Source organism: Salvelinus fontinalis, chromosome 7, assembly GCF_029448725.1.
Source record: "Salvelinus fontinalis isolate EN_2023a chromosome 7, ASM2944872v1, whole genome shotgun sequence".
NCBI lineage: Eukaryota > Metazoa > Chordata > Actinopteri > Salmoniformes > Salmonidae > Salvelinus > Salvelinus fontinalis.
In genome coordinates, this window is record NC_074671.1 from 48,074,769 (window position 1) to 48,099,358 (window position 24,590).

Consider the following 24,590-nt stretch of genomic DNA (forward strand, 5'->3'; position numbering starts at 1 on the left):
ACCCAGTGAACTGTTCCACGGGTTTGGTTTGGTCTCTGTGCTCCAGTAACAGCAGCAGGATAACAGCACCACAACACATCTAGTCCTGCCAGTGCTGGCTCCCTTTACGTGGAACAGGCAACTGCTATATTGGAGTTCTGGGCCCGTATTCATAAAGCATCTCAGTGCTTTATATATAATCATATTCATTATGATCTAAGAGGAAACATTTATCCTATATCAGCACTCTGATGCTGAGACTCTGTGAATATGAACCCTGGCCCATATTCTCTCTAGTTGGTTCACTGAATTAAACAGCAGTCTCCCTGGTCCACATGCCAGCTACACATCATATATATGCTACTTAGCAGGCATTTTTATCGAAAGTGATTTCGTCATGCTTGCATACATTTTACGTACAGTGCTCCCAAGTATCAAACCCACTATTCTGGCATTGCAAGCGTCCCGCTCTACCAGCTGAGCTGTAGGGCCACAGTCATGACCAAGTCATGAGCCCTCATTGTCAGCCCAAATAGAAACACTGTCTTCTCTTCCTCCCTTAGTCATTACTGGAACAAACATGGGAAAGTAACCATACCGCATAGCCACATACTGTACATGTCTGCCAAACCCTGAAACGGTGCTCTCTCTCTCTTCCTCCCGCCCCTCTCTCTCTCTCTCTCTCTTTATTTTTCTCTCTTTCTCTCTCTCTCTCGTTCGCTCCCTCTCCATCCTAACCCTGGTGTATGCTACGTGGTTAAGTACTCTGCAATTTACTGGGCCTTATTGATAGTCCATCGTCCTTTTAAATGATTTGCCTTTGACTTTGCATTTCCCCCAAAATTATCTCCCAACATCTGTGTCCTGTGGGAAAGGTATTTTGGGGTTTTGTTGCTGGAAAGAAACACTGTTGTTTTTGTTCTCTCTCTCTCGCTCGCTCTCTCTCTCGATTTCTCTCCCTTTCTTTTTTCAAAATTCTTCTTCTTGTGATACAGAGGGCTTGATAACGGCTGAGGGTCCAGAAATAGCATTGGCTGCAGCCTGTAGCTCACAACACACACAGGAAGTGACTGGGCGCCCCACCCAGCTTGCAGCCGACCGTACCTCAGGGGCAGAGCTTGCTCCAGGCTAGCCTGTACAGCAACCACAGGCTCTAGCTAACTCCATTGTAGACTATAGCAGTCAGCCAAATGCTCTTAGGCTGTACCTCAGAGCCAGGGTTAGCTCTGTGCTATAGCCTAATGTTTGCCTGGCTACCCAGACTCCTTTCACGCCCACAGACATTAGTTTCTTCTCCGCAATGAGTCTGGATCTGAGTACCTCCCCGACCCTTCATCGAATGCGAACACATTCGGGGCTGTGTGATTGGTCCAGAAACTGATAGGTTGGGCCAGAGGCAGAACACACGTGGGTAAAGCATTGGCTTCGATACTCTGATTGGTTTGAGACGATCCAATCACTGTTGACTTTGTCTCGTGTACAACACCCCTCGTTCCCCTCGTCACCACAGACGATGAAAGTATGTAGTGAACGACAGAGCACCGTAAGAATCCAGTGTGAGTTGTCAGGCAAGCCTAATGTAGCCTACAGCCGCCAATCTCCCAAGCTAGCTCTGGGCTAGCCAATGTACAGCAGCCACTCTCCCAAGCTAGCTCTGGGCTAGCCAATGTACAGCAGCCACTCTGTCTAGCTAGCTCTGGGCTAGCCAATGTACAGCAGCCACTCTCCCAAGCTAGCTCTGGGCTAGCTAATGTACAGCAGCCGCTCTCTCTAGCTTGCTCTGGGCTAGCCAATGTACAGCAGCCACTCTCTCTAGCTAGCTCTGGGCTAGCCAATGCACAGCAGCCACTCTGTCTAGCTAGCTCTGGGCTAGCCAATGTACAGCAGCCACTCTCTCTAGCTTGCTCTGGGCTAGCCAATGTACAAAGCAGCCACACACTCCCATTCCAATTGGGAAACTTATAGACTTATAGCAAGGTACTTTGAGAGTCACTTATGTCTGTGATTGAAAGAATTTGTGTTGGTGAAGCAGCCCCCAGCCAGCCCAGCCAGGCCCAGCCCAGCCAGGTCAAACCAACCCAGCCAGGCCCAGACCAAGCTGTAGTTCAGGCTGAGCAACATGCTTTATTGATTTGGGATCTGTGGTGAAGGAAGAGAAAGCCCCCGGCTCTTTCAGCCCTCATCAGAAGTGGCTGAGCACAGTGGGTGTGTTGTGTCCAGCCGGGTATGAGGGTCGAGGGGAGGCTGCGAGTGGGAACAAGGAGGCTCTTGTTCTGGTCTGGAGCTACAGACGGGAAAGGGGAAGGGGAGAGACGGGAAAGACGAGAGCTCTACGGTTCAGTCTGGACTGCAGTCTGGTGGAGTCAGTCACCAGTGTGTCCGACTCCAGCATGTACAGCTATTTGTCACTGTCCGTCTCCTCCATTTGTTTGTCTCCTTCTCTGTCACTCTGTCTTTGTCTGTCAGCCTCTCTCTTCCTCTCTCTCTCTCTCTCTCTCGTCTCGCATTCTCTCCCCTTTTCTCTTTCTTTCCCTATCTCTCTCTCTTTCGATTCTGACCTATTTTAAGAAGACCACCTTTGAGATATTAGACTAATGGACAGAAATGGTCGCAGGGCAACCGACAATTCAGAAAACAATTGGCTATGTGTGCTGCTCTGCTTTTAGGGGACACAAACATAGATTCGAGGCCTTTGGACATCTGGAGTATGTCTCAAGTCTCCCGGTGAGACATATGACGTACACGCCCGTACTTAGTCCCCTATGAGCCTTGCTCGCTGTCAGGGCTTCTCCAGGGGATGAAAACAAATGAACAAAGGGAAGGAGAAAATGGAGTTACACAAATTGGGAGGGAGGTCTTATAATCCCATCTATTAAGTCTGAAGTCAAAGTTAAGTCCCAAATGAGCCCAAAGCCAATCCTGGCTGACACACAGACACATGCAAGCAAGCGCACGCACGCACACAGACACACACACCACATGTTTTACTATCCTTGTGGGGACCCAAAATGTGTTTACATTCAAAATAATTTTTTTCCTAAACCTAACCCTAACCTTAACTCCACCTTTAACCCCTAACCCTAATTCTAACCCTTTACCTAATTCTATCCCTAAACCAAACCCTTAAACTAAGCTTAAAATAGCCTTTTGTTCTTGTGGGGACTGTCTTTTACTATCCCTTAACCTCCTTGTGGTGACTTTTGAAGATTTCCGGTATCGACAAGGATAGTAATACAAGCCCAGACACACACACACACACACACACACACACACACACACACACACACACACACACACACACACACACACACACACACACACACACATACAAACACACACACACATATACGCACACAACCACACACAGCAACAACAGCAGGGGTTGGAGAGAGGGAGGGAAAGCTGCCTTAGGAGGCAGCTGTAGGAGGCAGCTCTCCTTCCCTCTCTCCAACCCCTGCTGTTGTTGTTGTGTGTGGATGTGTGCGTATGCATGTGTGTCTGGGCTTGTATTACTATCCTCATTGGTTTGGGAAAATTTGAAGAAAAATAGTTACAGACGTTAGCAGAGAGCATGTCAACAAAGTATTTGAGAAGTCAGTTCCATGCTGCTTTCTCCCACTGTCCGGCACTTATTGCCTTTCAGGATTGCGTGCCGGTGTGAAGTTATGTTTCTCTCTCTGTTCTGTTTTGCAGCGACCATGAAGAAAGGCGGTCCAGGGTGGGGGGTGGAGAAAGCGGTGGTGTTCGGAGGGAATGGACAGATCACTCTAGCGAAGAGCACAACCACCACAATCTCTGGGGATGCGGTCACGTTTTCCGAGGGAAACCTCCTGCTCCAGGTATACCGTGTGTGTACTGTCTGTCTGTCTGCCTGTCTGTCTGTCTGTCTGTCTGTCTGTCTGTCTGTGTCTGTCTCTCCCCCCAGCCCTAGGCCTCTCTCTCTCTCTGTCCCTCTGGGGTTTACCTGAGGAAGCTTAGCTGACGTGAGGGGCAAGCACCGACCTGTCCCCCAGCTCACACATACTATATGACGGCTCTCATGCCCATCTACATGTAAAGAAACCAACCTCACTCCTTCCCCCTCCAGTTATACGAAAAGCGATTTGTTTTACGTCTTGACATGACCGAAACTCCTCCACCTCACGAGAGTTAGGGATTACTGTCTCACGTTATCAGCCTATATATCACGCATACTGTATACCATAGATATAGAAGCCCTGTATACAGTCTCGAACAAATATCCCCGATTATAAACTCTTTGATATTTCGACAACCACCATAAAATGATAACCTCTCGTGCATGTATGTTCAATGCCAACAAAGGAGGGAAAAAGAGGAAGCGGATCCAACCACTTGTCTAAAGCACACATATAGAGTCATCTTCCTGGAGTAAACACCCAGAGTCCCTGCCCTCCTGACTAAATCCTGAGTTTGACTCTCATTCCATTACCCGTGGGGCAATGCCTCTGACAGCACTGTCCCATTTCTCATTGGGGGCTAATGCTAGGAGTGTTAGCGTGCTGTCCCATTTCTCATTGTGGGCTAATGCTAGGAGTGTTAGTGTGCTGTCACATTTCTCAGTGAGGGCTATGCTAGTTCTCATTAGCATTAGCTTTATTGCTAAAGATAACCATCGCCATCTCCAGGGAGGTCTCAACGCGGACCACACACAGCACTATTCTCTCCAGTAGGGACTGGTCTAATGGAGGATGGTGCTAGACTAATTTATGACTGATTCTCTGCCTTGATAGTTTGGTAGTGCTGGGCAGTTTATAGTTTAGTCTTAACTGTCTTCCCCAGTCACTGTCCTGGTGACTACAGTAAATCCACTAAACACCAGACAAAGATTCATGGGGATAGTTTTTTCACTGTGTTTCACAATGTGGTTGATTCACCATGCAGAAAACTTGTTCAGTGCAATCTGGGAGCATATATCGTGAAGATGTTACAAACCACGTTATCGTCTGTTGTCCTGTAGTCTTTTTCTGGAACTAATTGGAGTAGGTGGGTTAGAATCACTCACTATTACCCTCAAACACACACACAGTGGTGTAAAGTACTTAAGTAAAAATACTTTAAAGCACTACTTAAGTTGTTTTTTGGGGTATCTGTACTTTACTTTACTATTTATATTTTTGACTACTTTTACTTTTACTTCACTACATCCCTAAAGAAAATATAGTACTTTTTACTTCATACATTTTCCCTGACACCCAAAAGTAGTCATTACATTTTTAATGCTTAGCAGAATATGAAAATGTTCCAATTCACGCACTTATCAAGAGAACATCCCTGCTGCCTCTGATCTGGAGAACTCCCTAAACACAAATGCTTCGTTTGTAACACAAATGCTTCATTTGTAAAAATGTTTTTACATTTAACAACCACCACAATCTCTGGGGATGCGGTCACGTTTTCCGAGGGAAACCTCCTGCTCCAGTTATACCGTGTGTGTACTGTCTGTCTGTCTGTCTGTCTGTCTGTCTGTCTGTCTGTCTCTCTCTCTCTCTGTCTCTCTCTCTCTCTGTCTCTCTCTCTCTCTGTCTCTCTCTCTCTCTGTCTCTCTCTCTCTCTGTCTCTCTCTCTCTCTGTCTCTCTCTCTCTCTGTCTCTCTCTCTCTCTGTCTCTCTCTCTCTCTGTCTCTCTCTCTCTCTGTCTCTCTCTCTCTCTGTCTCTCTCTCTCTCTGTCTCTCTGTCTCTCTCTCTCTCTGTCTCTCTCTCTCTCTGTCTCTCTCTCTCTCTCTCTCTGTCTCTCTCTCTCTGTCTCTCTCTGTCTCTCTCTCTCTCTGTCTCTCTCTCTCTCTGTCTCTCTCTCTCTCTGTGTCTCTCTCTCTCTGTCTCTCTCTCTCTCTGTCTCTCTCTCTCTCTGTCTCTCTCTCTGTCTCTCTCTCTCTGTCTCTCTCTCTCTCTCTCTCTCTCCTCTCTCTCTCTCTCTCTCTCCTCTCTCTCTCTCTCTCTCTCTCTCTCTCTCTCTCTCTCTCTCTCTCTCTCTCTCTCTCTCTCTCTGTCTGTCTGTCTCTCTGTCTCTCTGTCTCTCTGTCTCTCTGTCTCTCTCTCTCTCTGTCTCTCTCTCTCTCTGTCTCTCTCTCTCTCTGTCTCTCTCTCTCTCTGTCTCTCTCTCTCTCTGTCTCTCTCTCTCTCTCTCTCTCTCTCTCTCTCTCTCTCTCTCTCTCTCTCTCTCTCTCTCTCTCTCTCTCTCTCTCTCTCTCTCTCTCTCTCTCTCTCTCTCTCTCTCTCTCTCTCTCTCTCTCTCTCTCTCTCTCTCTCTCTCACACACACACACACACACACACACACACACACACACACACACACACACTCTGGTGGTCTATTGTTTACAAGGTCCAGGATCCTGTGCGTGACAAGAAGCTATATTCCCCCCTGCTCCGTTGTATTGTCACATTTAACACCTGAACAAAGGAATGGCTAATTACATGGGATGATTACCCAAACCTGAACAAACACATACACACACACACACCATGGCTACTTCTCCCTCCTTCAACAGCCGACCAGAATTCCTCCTCTAATTTAATTTGACTCGCTTATTGCCCCTTATCATTCACTACGTCATGGAATTCATTCTTCTTTCTTTCAGTTTAAGTTTATTTGCCCATCTTCATGTCAAATAACGAAGTGTGTCTTGTTTGACGTGTGAAGTATGAACATGTGTTAACTTCATAATAATATAATACTATTAAGTTCATAAATAGTAAGTTCATAGTGTTTATTTTTGTCTGACTGTGCCTCTCTGTGTCTCTAGGCCCTGAACGGTTTTGTGCTTGTGGTCACGGCGGAGGGATACGTGTTCTACTCCTCTCCTACTGTTCAGGACTACCTAGGCTTCCACCAGGTACAATAGGGCCTTTTGATCCACACTGACTGACACACAGACCCACATTATGCATATACTGCTTATAAATGTGTTATGTATGGGTTATTCAAGACCCTATGTAGGTACATTTCAAGTCACCTCATAGCAACCGCATCACCTAGCTAGCTGATGGTATCCAACATGTCAGCTTATAGTAGCCGTATCACCTAGCTAGCTAATGGTATCATACATGTCACCTCATAGCATCCAATATCACCTAGCTAGCTAATGGTATCATACATGTCAGCTTATAGTAGCCGTGTCACCTAGCTAGCTAATGGTATCATACATGTCAGCTTATTGCAGCCGTATCACCTAGCTAGCTAATGGTATCATACATGTCACCTCATAGCATCCAATATCACCTAGCTAGCTATTGGTATCATACATGTCAGCTTATAGTAGCCGTATCACCTAGCTAGCTAATGGTATCATACATGTCACCTCATAGTAGCTGTATCACCTAGCTAGCTAATGGTATCCTACATGTCACCTCATAGTAGCCGTATCACCTAGCTAGCTAATAGTATCATACATGTCACCTCATAGCATCCAATATCACCTAGCTAGCTAATGGTATCATACATGTCAGCTTATAGTAGCCGTATCACCTAGCTAGCTAATGGTATCATACATGTCACCTCATAGTAGCCGTATCACCTAGCTAGCTAATGGTATCCTACATGTCACCTCATAGTAGCCGTATCACCTAGCTAGCTAATGGTATCCTACATGTCAGCTTATAGTAGCCGTATCACCTAGCTAGCTAATGTTATCATACATGTCACCTCATAGTAGCCGTATCACCTAGCTAGCTAATGGTATCATACATGTCACCTCATGGCAGCCCATATCAACTACCTAGCTAATTACGCCATCATATATATACACTAAAGAGAAATGTCAATATTGTAACAGTTGGATAATTTGCTGGCCAGCTGACCTTGTTGGACATTCTAATGTGACGCCTCAACTTAGATCATCCCCATAGCATATCAGTCATAACTGAAGTAGCAAGGCTATAATCGGAAGCAGAGTGCATGGAGTTGAGATTCATATGGCCTTGGCTCTCCATCCCATCACAGACATTTATACAGACCATGTTTAAATGGATGTGTTTATAAGTCAGAAGTTCATCGACAAACAAACTCCAAACTCTCGTTCCGTGCACACACACACACACATCATTCCCAGGGAGAGACCTTGACTGAGGCCAAGTACACGTTTTTTAGGAAGCCTAAGGGAGAAAAGGGAAAAGAGAACGAGCATCTAATCACACAGCTCTCTCTCCGTCAGACCTACGTTCTCGGTGTTTTTTTTCATGGCGGAGCCATTAATGGATCGAAGGGAATGGGAAAACACATGAGTCATGTGTGCTGGGAACAATAAAGTGTAGCGTGACTGCCGCTTGGCACATTGGGCCCAGAAGCACTGCTTGCCCTCTGTGCAGGCGGTCCGGTACGGCATCCCGGTAAAATTCTATGATTAGGCCCATAAGCGTGTGCACACATACAGTGAGGGAAAAAAGTATTTGATCCCCTGCTGATTTTGTACGTTTGCCAACTGACAAAGAAATGATCAATCTATAATTTTAATGGTAGGTTTATTTGAACAGTGAGAGACAGAATAACAACAACAAAATCCAGAAAAACGCATGTCAAAAATGTTCTGAATTGAATTGCATTTTAATGAGGGAAATAAGTATTTGACCCCTCTGCATAACATGACTTAGTACTTGGTGGCAAAACCCTTGTTGGCAATCATAGAGGTCAGACGTTTCTTGTAGTTGGCCACCGGGTTTGCACACATCTCAGGAGGGATTTTGTCCCACTCCTCTTTGCAGATCTTCTTCAAGTCATTAAGGTTTCGAGGCTGACGTTTGGCAACTCGAACCTTCAGCTCCCTCCACAGATTTTCTATGGGATTAAGGTCTGGAGACTGGCTAGGCCACTCCAGGACCTTAATGTGCTTCTTCTTGAGCCACTCCTTTGTTGCTGAAGGTTCATTTTTTTGTCAGTGGGCAAACGTACAAAATCAGCAGGGGATCAAATACTTTTTTCCCTCACTGTAGGACGTCCCGTACTGGGAAGAAATTAAATCTACGTTCACCCCTGCTTACAGTACACACACACACACACACACACACACGGTGCATGGCCAGGTCACTAGCCTAAAGACAGACGTTACACTCCAAGAGAGAGGCTCTAATGAATATGTTTTTTAATACGTTGATGACTCATGCTCCAAACAACACACACGTACGTACACAGAGAGTCCTCTTGGAATATGGGGGTTGTTTGTGCCTCTGCACCTGGTGAGCTTTGCTCTTTAACGAGAGATGTACAACCCATCCCACTCCTTTCCCCTCCCCACAAAACATTGAAAGAAGCAGACAGTGGAGTATTAAGGCTTCCAAACCACTAGAGGGCAGCACCTGTTAGTTCGTATTCCCAGGAGACATTTGGAAATGTCTGAATCTCATGCACTTCATATATTCCTCTCGAGTCTGTACTGTAGTTGTTGTATATCGTTTTTTACACTCTTGTCTCCCTCTTTGTCCTGTCTCCCACAGTCAGATGTGGTCCACCAGAGTGTGTTTGAGTTGATCCACACGGACGACAGGGCCTTGTTCAGACGTCAACTCCACTTCGCCCTTAACCCCAACCAGTTTGATACAGAGCCAGGGACAACAAAGAGTGAGTAATACACTAGTCTGCTATGTTAGTACTCACACCCTGGTTTTCGACTGCCTACGCCAGGGGTGTCGAACTCATTACACGGAGTGCCGAGTGTCAGCGGGTTTTGGGTTTTTCCTTTCAATTAAGACCTAGACAACCAGGTGAAGGGAGTTCCTTACTAATTAGTGACCTTAATTCAGCAATGATGGACACTCGGCCCTCCGTGGAATGACTTTGACACGTGGACTAAGCCAACCTTTGTGGAAAGATTTGATGTTAATTGAAAAAACGTTTTGTATAGTTAGCTGAATATACAGGATAATAAACAGGCGGCCTCGCTGTTAAAAGCATTGGGCCAGTAACTGAAAGGTCACTGGTTTGAATCCCAGAGACAACTTCGTGAAAAATGTGCCCTTGAGCAAGGCACTTAACCCTAATTGCTCGTGTAAGTTACTCTGGATAAGAGTGTCTAATAAATGACTAAAATATAACATATATTTAAACATACATTTGTCTGTACCGTAACTGTGTGTACTGTAGGCTTGCAGCCTAACAACAGCAGTGACATCACCAGCAACATCGTGAGCTACAACCCGCAGCACATTCCCCCTGAGAACTCCTCCTTCCTGGAGAGGAACTTCGTCTGTCGCTTCCGCTGTCTCCTCGACAACTCCTCTGGCTTCCTGGTACAGTAAAACGAACAGTCCAACCCCACACGTCAAGAGGCCTAACGTCTACAGATTCACTTTGTATTAGTAGTAGTGGTTAAAATACATTTGCCTCCACAGAATGAGGCAATACGCAAAACAAAAACTTACCTTGGTGTAGTTGTATTTAGGATTTATGTTTATCCTCATGTGATCACACAGATTGAGAAGTCCCTTACCTTTCCTCCTCGTTTCCCTGTGTCTCAACTCCAGGCCCTAAACTTCAATGGGCGTCTGAAGTACCTCCATGGCCAGAACAAGATGTCAGATGACGGGACCTTAGACCATCCCCAGCTGGCCCTGTTCGTGGTGGCTACCCCCATCCAGACCCCCTCTATCCTGGAGATCAGGACCAAGACACTTATATTCCAGACCAAACACAAGCTGGACTTCACCCCCATTAATGTTGATACACGGTAACACTCCCATCCAGTGTTATTATTAAAGTACACTACAGTATGTGCACATCCCTTAGTGGATTCGGCAATTTCAGCCACACCCGTTGCTGACAAGTGTATAAAATCGCGCACATCGCCATGCAATCTCCATAGACAAACATTGGTAGTAGAATGGCCCGTACTGAAGAGCTCAGTGACTTTCAACAAGTCAGTTCGTCAAATTTCTGCCCCAGTCAACTGTAAGTGCTGTTATTGTGAAGTGGAAACGTCTAGGAACAACAAAGGATTAGCTGCAAAGTAGTAGGCCACACAAGCTCACAGAACGGGACCGTTGAGTGCTGAAGCGCGCAGCACAAAAAAATCACCTGTCCTCAGTTGCAACACACACTACCGAGTTCTAAACTGCCTCTGGAAGCAACGTCCGCACAATAACTGTTCGTAGGGAGCTTCATGAAATGGGTTTCCATGGCCGAGCAGCCGTACACAAGCCTAAGCTTGCCACCATTGATCTCTGGAGCAGAGGAAATGCGTTCTCTGGAGTGATGGATCACGCTTCACCATCTGGCAGTCCGACGGATGAATCTCGGTTTGGCGGATGCCAGGAGAACACTACCTGCCCCAATGCATAGTGCCAACTGTAAAGTTTGGTGGAGGAGGCATAATGGTCTGGAGCTGTTTGTCATGTCTTGGGCTAGGCCCCTTAGTTCCAGTGAAGAGAGTTCTTAACGCTACATCATACAGTGGCATTCTAGGCAATTCTGTGCTTCCAACGTTGTGACAACAGCTTGGGGAAGGCCCTTTCCTGACATGACAATGTCTCCTTGCACAAGGCGAGGTCAATACAGAAATAGTTTGTCGAGATCGATGTGGAAGAACTTGACTGGCCTGCACAGAGCCCTGACCTTAACCCCATCGAACACCTTTGGGATGAATTGGAACGCTGACTGCGAGCCAGGCCTAATCGGCCAATATCACTGCCCGACCTCACTAATGCTCTTGTGTCTGAATGCAAGCAAATCCCTGCAGCAATGTTCCAAGATCTAGTGGAAAGCCTTCCCATAAGAGTAGAGGCTGTTATAGCAGCAAAGGGGGGGACCAACTCCATATTAACGCCCATGATTTTGGAATGAGATGTTTGACGAGCGGGTGTCCACATACTTTTGGCCACGTAGTGTATATCTAACTTAAGATGACGTTATTCCTTTGTGTGCATTATAACATTGACATTCATTTCTAAATGATTTATAAGCATTTGTGATGACTTATTCATGAACGTTACTATGAATAGTAACCACAAACTGTAGAGAACCGAAAGAAACTGAGCAATTAGCGAGTGTTTCTGATGTTATTCCTCCTGTGCGTTATTGTGTGTCAGAGGGAAGGTGGTTCTGGGCTACACTGAGCTGGAGTTGTGTATGAGAGGCTCTGGATACCAGTTCATCCACGCTGCTGACATGATGTACTGTGCCGACAACCATGTCAGAAGTAAGTCGTTATCACGTTTCCCAATTAATATTACAACTTTCCTCTTTGGATGTTTGAATTAACTAACGAGTGATTGAACGGACGAATGAATGAATGACTGAACTCACAAATGGATTAAACCACGAATGAATGAAATGAACAAAAACGAATGAGTTCTCTGTATTTGCTGTACCCGTCCCTGTTGTTGACAGTTCCCTCGTGTCTGTTTCCCTCCTTAGTGATAAAGACAGGTGAGAGTGGTCTGACTGTGTTTAGGCTCCTGGCCAAGAATGGTGTGTGGATCTGGGTTCAGGCTAACGCCAGACTGATCTACAAGGGAGGGAGGCCCGACTTCATCATGGTCAGACAGAGACCGTTATCGTGAGTAGAGTCCTCATCTGGACAATCCAATCCAAGATTACTCTGCTCTGTACTCTGCTGTACACTCTATTCTATTTTGTTCTAACACTCTCCTTTTTATTCCTCAAGAAATAAGGAGGGTGAGGAGCAGCTTCGCCAGCGGAGACTCCAGCTGCCCTTTAACTTCGCCACTGGGGAAGCTGTTCTCTACGAGGTGGGCCCCTCTCTGGACGTAGCTGACGTTCCAACCCAGAGCAAGGGCCCTAAGATCAGGAAGATGGCCGAAGAAATGGCCCTGGACCCCGACTCAATGCTGGGCTCCATGCTGAGGCAGGACCAGTCCGTCTATATGCAGGTACAGCAATTTACTCTGTTTTACCGTATTCCCTATATTATGCACTATGTTTGACCAGGGCCCATAGGTCTCTAGTATACTATGTAGGGAATAGGTTGCCATTTTGAACACTGACAATGTGTCAAATAATCCCGTAAGGGATGGGTCGCTAAGGATGACTTGACACGAACAGTATTTTATTAATTGAATATATTTATTCATCCATACAGACCAGCCCCAGCGAGCCCTCCAGCGACCCCCCCAACCCTCAGGAGCTAAGCTCCTGGGAAGACCAGGCCTTCAGCAACAGCCACGCAATGGCCAACGTGCCTGGTGATTCCTGGCAGTCCCAACACCACACTATGCCCAAGCCGGACGCGGGCATCAGGGAGGAGTCCACTGTCCAGGACCTGATGGAAACACTGCAGCAGATCATCGGGGACAACAGCCTGTGTTCAAGGTTTGACTTCTACTATAAAATAAATGATAGAAATGAATAAAAAACAATAGTAGATTATAAAATTGAAAGGTGAAAGTAGTTGCTTTGTCTAGCAACACTATCATGACTATAGCAAATAGGTAGGTTTTGTGTGTCAGAGTGCAGTATTTATTTAGTTGCACAGCACAAACGTTTGTTAGCACGTTTCTCACACTGGCTTTAGCCACAGAGGGAGCAGGCCTGCCTAGGCAAGTGTAGGGGGGTTGCCTAGCAACATGTGCCTGGAGGGAGTCAACTTCTGCATAGCGCCACAAATTTGTGAATTTGTTCGGACCGAACAGCTAACATGACAGCTAAAATAGCTTTGAAAAAATACAATTTCAGCTAATAGGGAGAAGTATGTAACTATTTACATATAATGAAAATGTGGGTACATTTGTGGACAGAACTTACTCAACCTTTAATTTTTTTTACTTCTTCAACTACCGCAACATGTTTTCCTCACTAACAAACTTCTAAACTTCTTCCACTAGATGCATCATCATACTTCTCTCTCCAAATGATAACCTTAAACATATCTAATTCCTTATGAGTAAAAGTGTAGTAGTCTTAGTGTAATTGTTTGTGATTAAATATGTGCCCCACAGTCCAAAGTAACGAGGTTGACATAGTCTATCAAAGTAATCAGACCAGATATTTTAATAAATTAAACTTTGAATATATTTCACTGCTTCACTTAAGTAAAATGTTTAAACTTCTTGTACTACCACAAAAATACTTTCAGAGCTGAAACAAGTCACACAATTTTTGTTAATGGAAAATTACCATCTATTTTCTATTATTTATTGTATCTATTTCAAAAAATGATGTGAAGCACATTGTATTGTATTGCTATACTGTAGCTTGTATGAAATGTGCTATACAAATAAAGTTGGATTTGATTTGATTGCAGCCTGGAAGTGAACCTTATCTGATCTTATCTTGTTACAGCCTGGATGTGGACCCCACAGAGCTGAAGGACTGGGAGAACACTCTGCTGAAGATGAGCTCCAGCAACTGTGAGATGTCTGAGGACCTTGATGACATCCTCAACCATGACATCCTGTCATATGTGGAGGAACATCTCTTCAAGGAGAACGGAGGACTCAAGATGCCCGAGCATCTGGGCTCAATGCTGGGGTCCGTCAGTGTCAACAACCCCGTCCTGGAGGTCCCAGAGTGTCTTACAAATGTCGACCTGCAGGGCAATACCATGATGCCTGGAGGAAAGGGCTTCAACTGGGGGGTTGATCCCCAGCAGAACCAGTTGCTTGGGATGGGAGGCTTGAGTGCGGCTGAAACAGTGAGTAACGTTCGGGGCATGATGAAGCTGACACACATGGGCTCTCAGATGGGATTGAACGGCCACACACTCCAGCAGGCTTCCTCCAGGAACACCTTTGCCCAATCCCTGGGAAAGAACCTGGGCCTGGAGAGCAACGCTAACCCGCTGGCCTTTAACCCTTCCCTGACTGGCTCCTGTGCCCAGGTGCGGCAGAACCAAGCCAAAGGTAGACAGCAAGGCCTCCAGGCCTCTCCGATCCTGTCCAGCCCTGGTAACGGGCTCGCGTCTTATTCCCTGAGACAACAGATGCAGTCAGGCATTGCCAATCGGAGCTCTGCCACTCAGGTCATCCCTGCTGCTATGGGTCTGCCAATCCAGAGCCAGCTGCTGGGGTGGAACACGAATGATCAGCTAATGAGATTCCAGGACCAGAGCTCCATAAGCCAATCAGATCCCTTTGCAGTGCCCGGTCAGGAAACCATGTGGATGCCCTTGCCCTCCTCCATGCCCAATACCAACATGGTGGCCGACACCCTGTTGGAAACCTTTTCCCAGAATATTTCAAATCAACCAAAAGACATCATTCTAGATCCCAACCCGGCTAGCTGCCTACAAGGACACTTTTCCCTGCAAACCCAACAACAGCAGCAGCAGAAAATGCTTCCCACGATGTTACACCAACAAAATGGACACCAACACAATGTCATGGGCAGCTTTTATAACAACCAGGTGTCTGACTTCCAAATTGCTCCCCAGCTCCCCATCCCTGGGCTCGAGGCCCATCCACAGCAGAACTCTCAGGCCCAGAACTACAACAGCGATCAAACAATATCAGGCCAGTACAGGCCTCAAAAGACCTCTGCTGCCGTCACCCCTCCTTTCGTCTCTTCCAACAGCTGCATGTTCAGCAGCACCAACTCCCCCTCGGTTCCTGTCAACAGGGTCTGTTTAAACCCCAACACGGCCCTTGGTTCCCTGGTCCCATCCTCCTGTCAGAGGGCCACGGCCCCCCTCCACGACCACAGTCCCTCCCAGGCCTCCTGCTACTTCCAGAGGAACTCCAGCGGGCCCATCGTGGGGTCCTCGGCAATCCCACAAGGTGACACCAACATCAGCCCTCTGTCCTGTCAGGTGGGGCCTGGTCTAACCCCTGGGGGCCTCACACCAGACAGCCTGCTGGTCCAGCAGCAGTACCTCAACTGCAACGGGCAGACACAGGTAATACAGGCACCAGTGTTTTAATGTAACCTTTATTTTTAACAGATTGTCCCATTGAGGTAAAAATACCTATTTTTCAAGGGAGACTTGTTTCGTTATTACAACCAGATTACAGTGTTTCTAATTGCACCAGTGTTTAGGGTTTTACTAGTAGGACAATTATTACGAGCCACGAAGGGGCCTTTGGGAAGAAGGTATCTGTTTCATATTTGTCTTTGACGTATATTGAAGCATTTAGAGCTAATTACTCTGTTGTATGTACTTATACACAAATGTGAAGATTTTCTTTGTCCATTGTTGGTGGTTTCTTTGACAAGGGTATAATGAGGATTTTAAAAGCACTCAAACAAGCACAATTTGCTGTGGGTTGCATGCATTACATCATCCCCTTGTCTTTCTGATCTGTTGTGGCTAACTTCTTCCTAATTGGTCCATTATTTACCATCCAGGTCACAAACTGTCCAATGGAGGAAAACATGTCGTTCCAGTTCCCGCCCCTGCCCCTCCCCAACGGAACCACATACTTCTCAGAGAACAATCAAACCAACTGTTGCGACTTCTAGAAGGTTCTACAAGGAGGAAGAACCCGCCTTTTCCGCGGCAGAATGGAATTTGTTAAGATACTGATGATGAGCCGTCTTCGTTAAACAAATAAATACACGGACACATACAGACTCACACAACCAGGTGCCTTTGGGGATTCTACCACCACAATGCCTTACTTCACCAAGGAGACTGGCCAAGATGGCTTCCTTCATTTTTCTTCTATGCGTCTCAAATTGAATGTTTGGATGCAAGATACAAGGCGTTTGGACCAGAGGGTCGTGTGGCTTATTTTTCTTCTGCAACCAGACTGACTGTCACTGGAGCTCCTCCTCGACTTGCTTTCACCTTGGGTGTGCATGCCCTGGTTAAAAGTAGTGCACTATATAGGGAATAGAGTGCCATTTCAGACGTACACTCACGTCTGGTGGATGTGGAGGAAAGACAGAATATATTTATTGGTTGTTTTGAGTTGTGCCCCCCGTTTGAATTGTGCCTCTAAAGAATTGCCAGAAGATTTTGGAAAGGAAAGACGAAAGATAATGAAGTAAGCAGTAATAGGGAAAAAGAGAGAACACGTTGAATGAGATTCCTGGGATTACTTTTAAGTTGTTTTTTAAAATCCTGAAATGCATTTGAATATATAGGATCTAGACGAAGGTGAGATAGTGGATGCCTGGTAAATTGACTACAGTATGACCATACGGGCAAGAAGAAGAGTGTTTGCATTTGGAAAACGCTAAATATGTTGGCATATGATATTATGGACAGGATGGATATCGTTACGTACTGTACAATATGTATGTATGAATGATATACAGTTTAAGCTGTATCGAATGCTATTCCCCAGCAATCATAATACTTCAATGGCCTGAATGAAAATTTAAACACAGTTTCCCTTGTGATGACCTTTGAGACTTGCCACATGTTCTTGCATCACAAACCATGCTCCATTTTGATATCAGCCTATTATTACAACAAGATATGCTAATCAGAATGTAATGACAACAACAACAAAAATACATTTATTTACTCAGCTTTGTTTCGTTTGTTGAAAAAAATGCATCTTTTGTATTTTTATAAGCATTTAACCAAAACCATAAATATGTAATTGAGCCAGTTTTTTCTTTTCTGATATTTTGTGAAGTGTCCCACTGGGCACACAATGGTTGAATAAACGTTGTTTCCACGTCATTTCAATGAAATTGTTGAACCAACTTGGAATAAATGTTGAATTGATGTCTGTGCCCAGTGGGAATCCTGTGCAGCTGCAGTTTTATTTGCTTCTATTGTGCTTCTATTGATACAAAACACCCAAGAAGGGGAGGTGCCTTGCTAAAGTATTCATGCAGAAATGCATCAGATAGTTTAAGTGCCTAATTTGCATAAATATGCAGATAGGAAACCAATTAACCAGTCATGGAAAAGCATATAATCACCAGTCAATTTGAAAAGAAAAAGTAGAGCCACTGTTCAAACTGCATTGTTGATATGCCTATGTGGGAATATCTTTCACTTTCATTTCCTTCATTAATTATTTTATTGCCCTGCAGTTCTACAGGGAAGTAATACAGTATTGGCAGCTACAGTTTCAGAATGATCAATGATCCAATTCAATGTGGATTATTCAATGTATTCTAGGGAGATCGGGTGCTTTCAAAAATCGTACAAAAATACAGAATCGATAATGAACACCGTAAGTGTCCATATTGAAAGTATATTTGTCTGTATTCTTGTCTGCATGCTTCTGCACAATGTAGGCACTATAACTATTGCACTGAGGCCAAGGCGTCTTTCTATATGCAGTACCATTTTAATGTGTACATACTATTTTTCATTTGTATTTTTAAGTAATGTGGCCTTTATAAGATTCACACCTATTATTATACACTATTTTATACGTAATGTTTTCTGCACACAGAACAGTTCATGTCTGTAAAACCTTTTTTGACCTGTTTCCTCAGAACAGTATTGATAAATATACACCTTGTGGCTTTTGTTGTTGTTTTTCTGCATCTAACAATGTGTCAGCCATGGCGCTTACGTCTCAATTATACTTCATCTCCACATTATTAAAGAGGTTTAATGACTTTTCACAGGTTTGTCTGTTCTTATCAGAATCACTTTTACTCGACAAGTACATTTACATGTACAGTGGGGCAAAAAAGTATTTAGTCAGCCACCAATTGTGCAAGTTCTCCCACTTAAAAAGATGAGAGAGGCCTGTAATTTTCATCATAGGTACACTTCAACTATGACAGACAAAATGAGAAAAAAAAATCCAGAAAATCACATTGTAGGATTTTTTATGGATTTATTTGCAAATTATGGTGGAAAATAAGTATTTGGTCAATAACAAAAGTTTATCTCAATACTTTGTTATATACCCTTTGTTGGCAATGACAGAGGTCAAACGTTTTCTGTAAGTCTTCACAAGGTTTTCACACACTGTTGCTGGTATTTTGGCCCATTCCTCCATGCAAATCTCCTCTAGAGCAGTGATGTTTTGGGGCTGTTGCTGGGCAACACGGACTTTCAACTCCCTCCAAAGATTTTCTATGGGGTTGAGATCTGGAGACTGGCTAGACCACTCCAGATCTTTTGGACCCAGCTCTCTGCAGGTCATTCACTAGGTCCCCCTGTGAAATCAACTGTGGGAGCAATTATTAGGAAATGGAAGACATACAAGACCACTGATAATCTCCCTCGATCTGGGGCTCCACGCAAGATCTCACCCCGTGGGGTCAAAATGATCACAAGAACGGTGAGCAAAAATCCCAGAACCACACAGGGGGACCTAGTGAATGACCTGCAGAGAGCTGGGTCCAAAGTTACAAAGCCTACCATCAGTAACACACTACGCCGCCAGGGACTCAAATCCTGCAGTGCCAGACGTGTACCCCTGCTTAAGCCAGTACATGTCCAGGCCCGTCTGAATACGGACTCCGGCCGCAAAACCTAAACCTATAGGGGAGGGTCTGGGTGGGCATCTGTCCGCGGTGGCGGTTCTGGCGCGGGACGTGGACCCCACTCCACCATAGTCATTGCCCTCTTCATTGGCCTCTTTAGAGCGGCGACCCTCGCCTCCGACCTTGGACCGAGGACCCTAATTAAAGGCCCCACTGGACTGAGGAGCGCCTCTGGACTGAGGGGCAGCTCCGGACTGAGGGCAGCTCCGGACGGAGGGGCAGTGAGGGGCAGCTCCGGACTGAGGGGCAGCTCCGGACTGAAGGGCAGCTCCGGACTGAAGGGCAGCTCCGGACTGAAGGGCAGCTCAGGCGGCGCTGGACAGACGGGCGGCTCAGGCGGCGCTGGACAGGAGGACAGCTCAGGCGGTGCTGGACAGACGGGCGGCTCAAGCGGCGCTGGACAGGTGGGAGACTCTGACAGTGCTGGACAGACGGGAGCACCTGGAGGAAGGAAACGGAGAGACAGCCTGGTGTGTGGGGCTGCCACCGAAGGTCTGGTACGTGGAGGAGGCACCGGATAGACCGGACCGTGGAGGCTCACTGGAGGTCTTGAGCACCGAGCCTGCCCAACCCTACCTGGCCGAATGCTCCCCGTAGCCAGGCCAGTGCGGGGTGGAATCGCCCGCACTGGGCTGTGCTGGCGAACCGGGGACACCATGCGTAGGGCTGGTGCCATGTACCCCGGCCCGAGGAGACGCACTGGAGACCAGATGCGCTGAGCCGGCTTCATGGCACCTGGCTCGATGCCCACTCTAGCCCGGCCGATACGAGGCACTGCTATGTACCGCACCGGGCTATGCCTGCGCACCGTGCGCCTCACGGCATAACACGGTGCCTGCCCGGTCCCTCTCTCTCCACGGTAAGCACAGGGAGCTGGCCCAGGTCTCCTACCTGACTTAGACACACTCCCCGTGTGCCCCCCCCCCCCACAAGAAATTTTGGGGGCTGCTTCTCTGTCTTCCAGCCGTGCTTTCGTGCTGCTTCCTCATACCACCGCCTCTTGGCTTTAGCTGCCTCCAGCTCTTCCCGAGGACGGCGATATTCTCCAGCCTGTGCCCAGGGTCCCTTGCCGTCCAGAATCTCCTCCCAGGCCCAGGAGTCCTGCGATCGCTGCTGCTGCCCGTTACAACAAACAAAAACAATACCGACAAAATGAACGAAGACGAAACAGTTCCGTAACGTGAACACAAACACAGGATCAGGAACAATCACCCACAACCCACAATACAGAACAGGCTACCTAAATATGGTTCCCAATCAGAGACAACGACTAACACCTGCCTCTGATTGAAAACCATATCAGGCCAAACACATAGAAACAGACAAACTAGACATACAACATAGAATGCCCACTCATATCACACCCTGACCAAACAAAACATAGAAACAAACAACGCAAACTATGGTCAGGGCGTGACAGCGGCAGAGAAGTCAGGAGCAGGAGAGCAGAGACTGTGTTACAACGGTGCAGTTTAATAATAAAAATCACCTTGAACAAAAACAAATAAATACAATGGGACGAAACCCTTCGCACGCCAGACGTAACCTGCACAAACTCTTACAATCAACAATTCAGGATAAGGACATGGGGGGAACAGAGGGTTAAATATACAACATGTAATTGATGGAATTGAAACCAGATGTGAGGGAAGACAAGACAAAACCAATGGATGATGAAAGGTGGATCGGCGATGGCTAGAAGGCCGGTGACGTCGACCGCCGATCGCCGCCCGAACTAGGAGAGGGACCGACTTCGGCGGAAGTCGTGACAGCCGCGGGCCAATTCTTTCTTGAGCGAATGGTCAGGTGGCCAGAAAATAAAAATATATATATTTTTAGACTGCAAATTTACCGCAAGAAGCCTAAACAGATATAGTATTTGACTAAAACATAATCATTTCAAACCTTGATTACATTTGGGAACATTGTCCTGCATAGGGTGCTGTCTTTCGGATGATGTTAAAACGTGTGTCCTGACTCTGTGGTCATTCAAAATTCCATTGCGCTTATTGTAAGAATAGGGGTATTCATCCCGGTGTCAAGGCTAAATTCCCAACCTGGCGACATTCCATCATGGCCACCTAACCATCCTCCTCATTCCTAATTGGCATACATCACTCCTCACCTCTTCACCTGTTAGCTGATGTGTGGTGAGCGTTCTGACACAAAAATGGTCGCTGTGCATCACTGAGGTGGGTGCTACAAATTTCCCCTTATTATGTAAAGCACTTTGAGTAGCTCAGTTGGTAGAAAAGTGCTATATAAATCAAATAAATAATTATTAATTATTATTATTTGTTTATGATCACATACAGTATGTCTCTCTATTATACATGGGAATACTTGGGAACAGATTTTTTTGAAAATTAAAATCACTTGGAGCTGATTTCCTGTTGTTTTATTCCAACAAGGATAATTCAACAACAAAAAATATTGTATAATTTAAACAAAAAAATTTGCTTAGAAAACTTAGGGGACCAAATATAACCACCCACGGGCCGCCAGTTGGGGTACCCTGTTCAAGATGTTACCTCAAATCACACACCATACACCCAACAATGATCAAATATTTATAATGGCTCTATGTATTATATCCAGGAATCCCAAATTTTATGTAAGGACTGTGGGCTACCTTGCATATCATATGTTATTTTTTCTAGTGGCATACAAGAACTGACCTCATTAATCCATTGAGTGATATTGGGAGGTACCTCATCGTTCCACTTAAAAGTTATACATCTTTTGGCATCAGTCATAGCTAAACTAAAGAAATTATTAATTCCCTGAGAGGTGAGTTGTAAATCGTATATAGATCACCAAGTATCATCATCATGGAAGTTAGATGTACTTCCTTATGAAGGACTTTGTGTAAAATACTTTCAATCTCCAGCTACCATTGTTCAAATTCAGAGCAGGCAATGTCCTGTGTAATAGAGAACCTGTCTCTGTTTTACAGCGAGGGCAGTGTGGGGACAAGTCTTTTTTAAAGAGGTTCATTCTTTCAGGTGTAATATAAGCTCTATGAATGAATTTGTACTGACAAAGCTTGTATCTTGTGTTAATGCGAACTCTCTGGGATTGCTCATTCATTTCAGACCATTGATCTCCTGTGATGGCCATAGGGATGAGGTTCTTAGTGTGGAATGCGGTGTTTGGTTTTTGGTTTGGTTTTCAGCAGACATAACGGGACCCATAATGGGACTCATCTTGCCCAAAAAGTTGACGCAGGTTTGCCAAAAAGCACCTGGATGATCATCAAGACACTTGGAAGAATGTTCTATTGACAGATGAGTCAAAAGTATAAACTTGGTCTCAGACCTGTTGTAAATGTAGTATTGAGTGAAATTGGGATATAGTGGGACAAATAAGTATCCTGTATCCATATGTCGATGAACATCATTCCATACCTTTACAGATTGATGTAAGAATGGGGTTTCCAGTAAACATCTTAATATTCTTGGGAGTAAAGCAATATGGAACATATTACATACTGTATCTTGTACTTTTAGAATATGCCCTTCAATCTGAGTCCATGTGGGAGGGTTAATCTCAATTAACCAGAGAAATAGTCATCTAATATGTGCTTTAGATATTGGAAGGACCTCACTCTTAGACCAGTTAATTGTGTAACCAGAGAAAGTACTGAGATAATCAATCACATGCAACAGCACCCTCAGTGATTTTTCTGGTTTTGTGAGAAATACTAGGATACAAAGAAATCTTGTGCACTATATCTCCCACTGAAAATCCTGTAATGCAAGAGTTCTCTTGAATCTTTTGTCAATGGTTCCTAAACCAAAACAAACAACATGGGGGAAAGAGGACACCCTTGTCTCGTACTACGACCAATAGGGAAGCAGAGCAGACACCATTTAATTTGTGCTCACTCTGGCTTTTCGTGTGTCATATTAAAGCTTAACACAGTTACTGAAATATGCACCAAAATGTAAATGCTCCAAAACCTTGAAGAGATAGTTCCATTCAACACGATCAAGGGCATTCTCTGCGTCAAGTGATACTACAACTGCGGGTTCATCTGACTGTCTCGCTTCGGATAAGATATGAGAATGGCGCCTTAAGTTATTAATGACATTCTATCTTTAATGGACCCTTGTCATTGTTAATCAATGTTCGTAGGTACCCTTCCAGCCTGAATGTGATGGCTTTAGCAATCAATTTCAAATCAACATTAATGAATGAGATTGTGCGATAAGAAGACGGCATAATGTGGTCTTTTTCCAGTTTACAGATCAATGAAATCAAGGCCTCTTGTAGAGTTGGAGGCAACATACCCTTGTCAATAATATGTTGATGCATTTCCATTAATGCATTTATTAATTGTTGTTGAATTTGTTTGGTTTAATTCTACAGTGAAACCATCATGAGCCTTCCTGACTGAAGGCTTATGTGACTCCTTTTCACCCTAGAGGTGAATGATATTATCTGACTTCTCAGGTATGCCTGAGGGCCCTCATGATTCCCACAGGATAGGGGGAGAGGGAGCAGTCGGAGTATTTATTTCCAATAATTATTTTATCTGTAAAGACATACATTTTTCAAAGATGTATGTTATGTTATGCTATGTTATGTTACGTTATGCTATGTTACTTTATGCCATGATATGTTATCTGTGAAAGTAGAAGTAGTAGTTTGCCCCAACAACTTATAAAACAGTGTTATGTCATATTCATTTTGGTCACTAGAGGGGGCATACTCACATAACATTACCACAAGCCCTCTGGTGTTATACAAAAGAGAGATAATATCATGTTTGCACACAACTTACTTTACAGTAATACTGGACTGAAATAGGAAAAATGTTTTTGGAGGTTATTCAAGAGTAACTTTTTTTCTTGTAGTTCTGGAGAAAAGAAAATAAATAAATAAATAAAACTTTTAGAAGGTTTTGAAGTTTAATTTTCTCACCTGAGGAAAGGTTCTCATGGTTATTTTAGTTATAGAAAGGCATACCCAAAATAAGTAAATCAAGATAAATAAACTTCTGCAAGGTTTTCCAACTTCACTAAATATATAATTGCATAGCCGAATAGTCAACCAACTTTACAAATAGTTGACAAGTTGTGCCAGTGACCAAATGGAACCTTGAGCTGATCCTATTTCTGTTAATTGCACGCGCCCTCTAACCTGAGGCCTAATCCTTACGCGCGCCCTCTAACTCAAGGCCTCTGATTCGCGCGCCTCCACCTCTGATCCTTGCGCGCTCTTGTACAAATCTGTGCCGGTTGCCTGGTCAGTCCAGTCCAATGCGTGTTCCCTGGAATAACTGGGTTGTGAGGGGGGCT

At 45.1% G+C, this 24,590-nt stretch overlaps 1 protein-coding gene across 1 annotated transcript in view; it reads left to right on the forward strand.

Moving 5' to 3' along the window:
* Positions 1–18,414, forward strand: part of LOC129859557 (aryl hydrocarbon receptor-like) — an 81,223-nt gene extending 62,809 nt beyond the window's left edge. The window contains exons 3-13 of the mRNA XM_055929453.1: positions 3,673–3,818; positions 6,743–6,832; positions 9,426–9,549; positions 10,072–10,217; positions 10,452–10,654; positions 12,012–12,121; positions 12,340–12,481; positions 12,590–12,815; positions 13,025–13,254; positions 14,224–15,775; positions 16,225–18,414. Coding sequence (XP_055785428.1) covers positions 3,673–3,818; positions 6,743–6,832; positions 9,426–9,549; positions 10,072–10,217; positions 10,452–10,654; positions 12,012–12,121; positions 12,340–12,481; positions 12,590–12,815; positions 13,025–13,254; positions 14,224–15,775; positions 16,225–16,338 — 3,083 coding nt within the window. The 3' untranslated portion in view covers positions 16,339–18,414. The remainder of the gene's footprint in view (positions 1–3,672; positions 3,819–6,742; positions 6,833–9,425; positions 9,550–10,071; positions 10,218–10,451; positions 10,655–12,011; positions 12,122–12,339; positions 12,482–12,589; positions 12,816–13,024; positions 13,255–14,223; positions 15,776–16,224) is intronic.
* The last annotated feature ends 6,176 nt before the right edge of the window (positions 18,415–24,590 follow it).